General features: G+C 42.7%; 1 protein-coding gene across 1 annotated transcript; it reads left to right on the forward strand.

Moving 5' to 3' along the window:
- The first annotated feature begins 254 nt into the window (after positions 1–254).
- On the forward strand, positions 255–9757 carry LOC134935621 (gastrotropin-like). Its single transcript, XM_063930560.1, has 4 exons — positions 255–363; positions 2393–2565; positions 3979–4068; positions 9654–9757. The coding sequence occupies exons 1-4, from the start codon at positions 297–299 to the stop codon at positions 9705–9707; spliced, it is 384 nt and encodes a 127-aa protein (XP_063786630.1). The 5' UTR covers positions 255–296; the 3' UTR covers positions 9708–9757.
- The last annotated feature ends 202 nt before the right edge of the window (positions 9758–9959 follow it).

Genomic DNA, 9959 nt, shown 5'->3' on the forward strand with positions numbered 1-9959 from the left:
TTGTAGTATTAGAATTACATTATACTGTGTGCTGTATACATATCTAGACAGAGAAAGAAGAAAAAAATTCCACTAGCTTCTTGGCTGATTGTTTTACAACTGTGTGAACCTGATACTTACCTATAGGTCAGTAACACTGATTTGCAGGATTGCACAATTCAGTGAGGTAAGAAAATCAATTTGGAGAAGGAGTCGCAGAGTCCTGGATATAAAAGAGGAACCTCCAGGCAGTCTGTACTCACTGCAGAGGCCATTCTTAGAAGGTCCTTTCCCAGAGCAGCAACACCACCACCGCCATGCCTTTCACTGGGAAATATGAGATTGAGTCCCAGGACAACTATGACAGCTTCATGAAGCTCATTGGTAAGTATTACTTCATCGGATATTTTCCTAGATCACCAGAAATTTTACATAGCAATTTCATTATCAACTCTGCACAAGACAGAAGTCATTGGCCCTCATTCCGAGTCGTTCGCTCGGTATTTTTCATCGCATCGCAATGAAAATCCGCTTAGTACGCATGCGCAATATTCGCACTGCGACTGCGCCAAGTAATTTAACAATGAAGATAGTATTTTTACTCACGGCTTTTTCATCGCTCCGGCGATCGTAATGTGATTGACAGGAAATGGGTGTTACTGGGCGGAAACACGGCGTTTTATGGGCGTGTGGATGAAAACGCTACCGTTTCCGGAAAAAACGCAGGAGTGGCTGGAGAAACGGGGGAGTGTCTGAGCGAAAGCTGGGTGTGTTTGTGACGTCAAACCAGGAACGACAAGCACTGAACTGATCGCACAGGCAGAGTAAGGTTGAAGTTACTCAGAAACTGCAAAGTAGTGTGTAATCGCAATATTGCGAATACATCGGTCGCAATTTTAAGAAGCTAAGATACACTCCCAGTAGGCGTAGGCTTAGCGTGTGTAACTCTGCTAAATTCGCCTTGCGACCGATCAACTCGGAATGAGGGCCTTTGTGTTTGGTTCTCTGTTTGTAGGGCTACGTTTCTTACATGAGTGAAGGTGTCTGACTACTGCTAAATAGGTGTCTGTGGGGGAAACACCCAGATGCATAATGGAGACAGAGTTTGTAAAATAAGAATCTGACAGCTCGCTATATTAGTGTTCACCTTTTTTCAAAAACATCTCCTCAACTATGTCATTGGGATCTAAAAAATTCAGCCTAGATTACCTCCTTAACAAGTCTGATTCTGAGTCACACAAAGGTCTGAATATGGGTGTGTTATAAATGCGAATGGATTACATAGATGGAATACTAATGTGACTATACACTTTTTCCATGCACGAAAGCAGCCATTATCATTAGCATTTTCACCTACCCCATGCAAGTTGCAGGTGATCCGTCTGAATTTTGGGTTCACAATGCATGCACACAAATAGCGAGTAACTCTGGCTACATGCCCAAGACACAGCCTAACAAACATACACTTATTTATTTATATAACACACACATATTCCACAGTTCTTTACAGAGAACATTTACCCATTCACATCAGTCCCCAGCGGAGCTTACAATCTATATGTTCATCTATTTTAAATTGATTGAAATGAATCTAAATTGGTGTTGTGTTTCAGGGACTTAAAACACAAATATACTAACATTTAAAATTTAATATACAAAATAATCTGTTAGTAAATGTGTGTTACAGCCTCTGAAACACAGTATTGATCTAAATTGATATGCATAGATTTAAAATTGATAAAATAAAACAATGAAATTCGACCTTTAGTAAATATATCCCTAGGGTTAGTTGGGAGCCAATAAACCTCCTAACTGGAATTGTGGCCAATAAACCTCCACAACTGGAATTGTAGTAGGAAACCGGAGTACTCTGGGGAAACCCATGCAAACACAGTGAAAACATACAAACTCAACACACGGGTGGGGCCATGGTTGGAATTTCAGTGCTGTGAGGCAGTAATGCTAACCATTACACCAACCGTATTGCCATAAAATGCTTTTCTTACGTGCATCTATGTTACATAAAATGATAGTTACCTAAATATTTTGGTGAAGTCATGATCATGTATAATTACCATGCAGCATAGTGGCACAGTGGCCAGTACTGTTGCTTCACATTGATACAAACCAGAGCCCTATCACTGTGGAGTTTGCTTGCTTTACAAATACAATCATGTGCTTTAATTAAAATTATTTAGCCTGTTTTCATCCAACCAATAATATAGTTTAGGCATAAAACGTATAAAAGATGTTCAATTAACGGAAATGGTATTACACAAGTGATGCCTTGTCACTGTGCATAAGGCTGAAACAATGAATCAGCATGTGAAATTGCACATAGAACGTCTAGAAAGAATACTGGCATTTTGTTTGGGCTTAGTACAACTATAACATGTAACCTCTTTTGGTACAGGCATTCCTGATGAGAAAATTGAGAAAGGGAGAGACTACAAATACACCACGGAAGTAGTGCAGAGCGGCAATGATTTCACCTGGTCTCAGATATATCCGGGATTCACCCTCACCAATAAGTTCACTGTTGGTCAGGAGTCAGAGCTAGAGACTATGGCTGGGAAGAAGTTTAAGGTGAGTAATTATGACCAATGAATTCCTGCTGTCGTTGTACAGGAGGCATAGACCCAGCTATTAGTTATCATCCATTGTTTCAGTACTCTGGGCTTTATTTCCTCTGCTGTAAGCCGCCACTACCTGCCAGATATGGACGTGATTATTTACACTCACAGTCAGTGTAAAGCACACCTGGCTTTATAACCTCCAACCAGCCGATAAGTGGCACCTTACACAGCCACTGCTTCGACACTTAATTGGGGCTATTTGCTGAAAAATAAAGGGAGATGTATCAAGCGTCGGAGAGAGATAAAGTGGAATAGCTGTCCAAAGCTACTGTCATTTTAAAGACTGTTCTAGACAGTTGGAAGCTCATTGTTTACATTATACAGCTTCTCCACTTCATCTCTCCCCAAGGCTTAATACAACTCCCCTATAGTATTTACAAAAACCCTGTCAACCAATCAGGGATTTGCTTTTATTGTCTAACTGGTACTAGACAGGTAAAATGGAATGCTGTTTAGTTTCTACAGTTTGAAGGAAAATTGCACTTTCATGCAACTTTTTGAAATTTCACTTAACATAGTTTATTTAATAATAGGGGCCTAGTGATGTCACTTTATCCACCTCGGTCTATGTTCTGAATCTTCCTGACACGCATGGTCTGGCAGGGATGTGAGCAGAAGGGCCTTGGAGGGGGAAAGTGACCTGGAATAATTGGGCTCTCACATCTGGGCACCTTAGTGACAGCATGCTCTGTTCCACCACTGGGGGCAAAATCTCCTTCTGCAAAGGGGGGGGGGGGGGGGGGGGGAGTAGGTAAGTGTCATTTTAAGGGAATGTTCACTTAACCCAGGAGCAGAGATGTATCAAGTTTTGGAGGAAGATAAAGTGGAGAGACATAAAGTACCAACCAATCAGCTCCTAACTGCCATGTTACAGGCTGTGTTTGAAAAATGACAGGAGCAGGTTGATTGGTACTTTATCTCTCTCCAAGGTTTCATACATTGCCTCTTGGGTGTGGTAACACTTCTGTGGCACTAGGCAATCCCAACCAATGTTCCTTTAATTAAAAACTCTCTTGAATTGCCACACAATGGTTTTTCGCCCACTGATAATCCAACCCCAAGATGTGTATTTTATTTACTAGATCATATGAACATTTTCTTCTACTTGGTTAAAAATTCGATGCATACTGTAGGGGCAGGTACAAAGACAGAAAGCTACGCTTCTGATATCGCACAACATCTACAGAGGGGTCCCAAAACCCTCGCTGTGGTCACACTGCCCTGTATATGGCCACATTCTGCCCTTCTCAGCGCACCTACTGCCTACACTGTGCAATCTTAGTACTACATACATAACACTGCTGCAATTCTTTTCTCTTGAAATCTGCTGTATGATGAAACTAAAGGAAATCTTTAATTGCAGGCAACTGTCCGACTGGAAGGTGGAAAACTCGTTGTGGATTTCCCTAAATACAATCACACTTCAGAGATTGTAGGCGGGAATCTAGTGGAGGTAAAACATTAGTTGTATTACGTTATGTATGTATTACATCATGTGATCTCTCTTTTATGATAAGTGACTATCCCTAGGCAGTCCTGGCTGTTATCAGAGAAGTAGTAGGAATGTGTGGGATGTAGTTATGTGACCGGCGGCGGTCTCACAATACCGGCACCAACATCCCGCCCCCTCACTATCCCGATGGTCGGTATACCGACCCACAGGCACTATTTCCACTTGTGGGTGTCCACGACACCCATAGAGTGGGAATAGAACCTGTGGCGAGTGCAACGAGCCCGCAAGGCGCTTCTCTGCTCTCGCCCCCCTGCCGGGAATGTGAATGCCGAGATCCCGCCGTCGGTATTGTGACCGACGGTCTCCTGACCTCCAGTCACACATACACAACCCAAATGCTTTACATGCTAGACATACCCTTGATGAAATCATTGCTATAACAACTAATGCAATGTTCAATCTAAAGGGCCCCATACACTACAGCGACATGTCTGACTCTCATGTCGCATAAGATTTCCCTTGAACCGCCCGGCAGCCTCCCAGGTGGCAGGATCGCATAAGATACATATACGGTCCTTTTGCATACGATGTATCTTATGCAATCCCAGCCATGCCTGTGGGATCAGAGATATCATGAGTGCAGCACTAACAATCTAGGGGCTCCGATCCGATGCTCTCGGGACCACACTTTGGATTGGATGTAAAACACATACGATTTGATACTTTTCATCCGATTTATCGGCCCAAAAGGACGAAATCGGATGAAATCGGGCATTATCGTTGTAGTGTATGGGGCCCTTAAAGTGATGTGTGATGGATTATTTCATACCATGTCTCCCACGAATACACAATAATCAGAACACAGGGCCGAATTTAAGGTTAATTGCAAAACCACATTTTCCTCTAATGGGCATAACCATGGCCCTCATTCCGAGTTGTTCGCTCGCTAGCTGCTTTTAGCAGCATTGCACACGCTAAGCCGCCGCCCTCTGGGAGTGTATTTTAGCTTAGCAGAATTGCGAACGAAAGATTAGCAGAATTGCGAATAGAATATTCTTAGCAGTTTCTGAGTAGCTCCAGACTTACTCAGCCATTTCGATCAGTTCAGTCAGTTTCGTTCCTGGTTTGACGTCACAAACACACCCAGCATTCGCCCAGACACTCCCCCGTTTCTTCAGACACTCCCGCGTTTTTCCCAGAAACGCCAGCGTTTTTTCGCACACGCCCAGAAAACGTCCAGTTTCCGCCCAGAAACACCCACTTCCTGTCAATCACACTCCGATCACCAGAACGATGAAAATTCCTCATTATGCCGTGAGTAAAATACCTTACTTTTGTGTAAAATAACTAAGCGCATGCGCTCTGTGAACCTTGCGCATGCGCAGTAAGCGACTAATCTCAATATAGCGAAAATCGGCAACGAGCGAACAACTCGGAATGACCACCCATGTGCACTGTAGGTGGGTCATTTATAACATGTGCAGAGAGAGTTAGATTTGGGTGGGTTATATTGTTTCTGTGCAGGGTAAATACTGTCTGCTTTATTTTTACACTGCAATTTAGATTTCAGTTTGAACACACCCCACCCAAATCTAACTCTCTCTGCACATGTTATATCTGCCCCCCCCTGCAGTGCACATTGTTTTGCCTATTAGAGGAAAATGTTGTTTTGCAATCAACCTTGACATAGGCCCACAGTTTCCAAACAGCTGCTAGAATGTAAAAATGTATGTAGTAGGTAAATGATAACTAGAATCTGATTGTTTGCTATTGGCAACACGCCAACTTCTGCTTTTTAAATGGTTTGAAGCATCGACATACACCTTTAAAAAAAAACATCCAGCAGTTGGTATGAGTCTTCTCTGACAGGCTTTTCCATATTTTAATAATTACAGTTATAAATTGTAATTGAAATTTTTTTTATTTATTCTGAGATAACAACAAACCTTGATAGGGCCATCTGACACTGTTGTCTGTCGTAATTTGATGCATTGCGTAGTTGTTACCAGCAGCAGAAGCGGTTTCTGTATCTGATGCTGAGCCCGCCCTAACCAATATGATGCCCTAGGCAAGAATTTGGCTGGGGCCCCCTAGCACCACCGCTTGTTCTGCCTCTGACCCTGCACCCCTTTCCAAGCACCATCACCCCTCACCCATAGCAGTCCTCATAAGGAGGTTCCTACCCCCTATATTTTATATAGGAACAGTGCACACATTTGGCGCACAGCCCAAAAAGGAGTGTGTTCTTTGCTGGGAAGGGGCATGGTTACAAAATAGTACACCCAATTCAAATTACGCCACACAGTAGTGCAACTTTATTCACATTTTATCATGCGATAGTGTCCCTAATTCACGTTACATCACACAGTAGTACCACTTTACCTGATATACGTTATTCCTTACATAACACTGAATTGCTCCTTTCACATTACACCTACACCATATTGTTTTTTATTCACATTAGACCACACTGTAGTGCCCTTTCTATACGTTACGCCACACAGTAGTGCACCTTATACACACAATGCCACACATTAGTAATGCCTTTATACACATAATACCACAGAGTAATGCCCCTCACACATGACACACATTATTAATGTCCTTATAAACATAATGCAATTTACATATTATTGCCATCCTTTATTAATGTCCTTATACACATACTGTCCCTTAGACGTATGCCGCACATTATTAATGCCCTTATACACATAATGACACACATAATGTCCCTTTCACATATGCACACACATTATTAGTGCACCTATACACATAATGACACACATAGTACCCCTTACAAATTTGCCGCACATTATTAATGTATTTATTCACATGACACACATAATGCCCCTTACACATATGCCAAACACTACTGCACAACCAACCCACCTGCATGCAGCACTCACACGGCTGCTAACACTATGACCTCTGCCTCTGCTTGGATACAGATGTGTCCACATACATCTTGCCTTAATATGCCATGCAGCAGGAGATGCCTGGCGCAAGTCAGCTGGCAGCTCTGCTAACGTTGGGTTCCTTTTTTTGATGAAAATGCATCTTATTTGCATTACTATGTGGATAGGATGCACAGGCAGCTTCTGCTGATTAAAATAATATGCAGCATGCCTATATTCTGTGTAGGACTGAGGCTGTATCTGCATATGAAATGCTGCATTACAGTGATTTCCAGGGATACACGGTAACGCAGCATTTCGTATGCAGATACAGCCGCAGTCACATACAGAATATAGGCATGCCGCATATCATTTTAATCAGCAGAAGCTGCTTGTGCCCCTAGGCATACTAATTGCCCTAAGCATTTGCCTAGTTTGCCTGTGCTTAGAGCAGGCTCTGATCTGATGCCTAGCCTACTAGTTACTGTTGATCAAGCATACCCTCCCTCTAATGCACCCTGTAATCAGCTGGCTAGGCGATAGTCATCATTGTAATCAATGAGGTCTGTCATTTGTAGTCTATGGGACTCAATTATGTAGTTTTCGATAGATCAGGAAAGTTGAAATAGTGGATTTTGCTGCTGAAATGAGTTTTTTGGTGATGCACAAAAATAATCCACAGGCCATGGGTGCAGGGCGCACAACACATTTATGTGACCAGCTGTCAGGAGACCGCCGGCCACAATACCGACGCCAGAATCCCGTCGTCTGAAAATCCCGCCGGTCAGCATGTTGACCAGGGGCTATTTCACGACACCCATAGAGTGGGAATAGAACCTGTGGCAAGCGCAGCGAGCCACCGAGCCTGCTGCATGGTGAGCGCAGTGAGGTTCCAAGTAGTGGGTCCCCTTCCCTATGTAAAGGGTCAGCAGTGGTATCTTTACTATCCACTGCACACACGCTGTATTCCCAGTTATCACTGAGTGGGTGGTTTGGGAGGGGAGGGGGGGGGGAGGGATACGCACCTCCACCCCCCACCCCCTCCACCAGGGCATTAAAATGCCACAGACACAAGCAGGTAAGTAATAGGTATTGTAGGATATCAGATTTTATATAATAGAATGATGAGAAATTCTGATAATACAGACTATAGGCTTTTTCTTTCAATGTGATGGGTCATTTAAATGGACTTCAGTGTTAGCAAATCAGTACAGGTATATATCAGTTTTTTCAGTGGAAAAGCTGTTTGCACTTTGTTCATTGCATATACAGTATATATATATATATATATATATATATATATATAAAATCCGGCATGAGCGTAGGAAATAGCATACAGTATATTGACCCACAGGCGGAGATGTACTGTACCCATCTTGCACTGCTCCCTGTCCCTGCTCTTAGTGGTCTATGTACTAAGACTCGGAGAGAGAGGTAAAGTGGAGAGAGATAAAGTACCAACCGACCAGCTCCTTTTTCAAAAACAGAGTGTGACATGGCAGATACTGTAGGAGCTGATTGGCTGGTACTTTATCTCCGACCACTTTATCTCCATCCAAGGCTTAGTACATAGACACCTAAGTCATCATCAGTACACACTGACAGCAGCCTAAACTCGGTGCAGCACATCATCTGAGATCTGAGAGCAGACATATCTATGCTTATGTACGTCCCTGCATAGCCTGCAAGTTGTGTTGACACGTCCCCACTGAGCTTTGCCGATGTGATTTTGCGTAAGTTGTACTGCGTAAGATGAGATGTCCTGGAAATGTGTTCAACCCTGCAATGCTAAATGCCATTTCCAGGAATGATGTATGCAGTGTAGCCCAGAGACTATAATAGCTAATAGCCAGTCTTTGTAAATTCAGCAGTTTAGGGGTCTGTGCATGTGCTGGAAAATGGGGGTATTGCTGCAGATAGCTGTCATGTTTGCTGCGGTCCTCCGCACATATATTCATGGGATCCTTAGTATTTGCAGCCATCCCTCAAAAATGGGCGTTTTCAGGTAAAAATATTTTGTTATAACTATGCCCTTAAAGCTTCCAGGTTTACTAAAAATATATGTTCATTGAAAAGGCATTCTATAATTGCAGCCTTGTCTGTGAGCGCGTTGTTTAGGTAAATAAAAGCTGACATGGGCTCGTTTATCTATAGGCCCCTTTCTCTGGGTCAGCTCTCTGTTCCACTAATGTGGGGGAAAAATAAATAAAAAAGTTAAAATATAGATACAAAATAAAGCATATTTTACCACGCTTAAAAGCAACAAATCTTACTACAGTACTGGATATAGAAGTGATGTCACCAGCAATAGGGCTTTTTGCCAATTGAAACCAGATCCACAGTGCCAAAGTTACAAATATATAATGAGAGGGCTGTGAGCAGGGCACCAAGGGGGTGGGGTTCTAATTAACTGGGCCGGGCATATTGGAGCGGCTTGGCCAGGGTCAGCTGCGACCTTTGATGATGGGGGCGTAGCCACACCTCACAGATATGGACACCCCCCCTCAGTACCCGGGACGTGGCTGCTCACAGTGGCCCTGCCTGTGGGCAAATAATGCAAAGTGGTTAATAATTAGTGTACAACAGTATAATTGCATATGTAAACATATGTGTATGTATGTGTGTGCTTGTCCTTTATAAAAGCTGCATGTTTTATATGCCTGACTCCATTTTATATCTCTTATCTTTCAGACATCAGTAGCTGGTGGAGTAACATTTAAACGTGTTAGCAAGAAGGTGGCATAAGGTTCCAAAGCTCAACTTGTATTCTTGCATTCTTTTGAAATCTACTATGTTAACTGCAAACAATAAACTTCATTTTCTTAATCATTTTTGCTTTTATTTCTTAAACTGCATATTTAGGAACCAGAACACCTCCTACATTAATTATTCAGTTTTAATTTGGCATTCCATTGCACCTGTGCTACAAAGGGTTCTCCAAAGGGAAATAAATAACCCCCAATACCCAACTAATTGGTGCCATAGAAATGAGGTGGG

This window comes from Pseudophryne corroboree, chromosome 6, assembly GCF_028390025.1.
Source record: "Pseudophryne corroboree isolate aPseCor3 chromosome 6, aPseCor3.hap2, whole genome shotgun sequence".
In the NCBI taxonomy this organism is placed as follows: Eukaryota; Metazoa; Chordata; class Amphibia; order Anura; family Myobatrachidae; genus Pseudophryne; species Pseudophryne corroboree.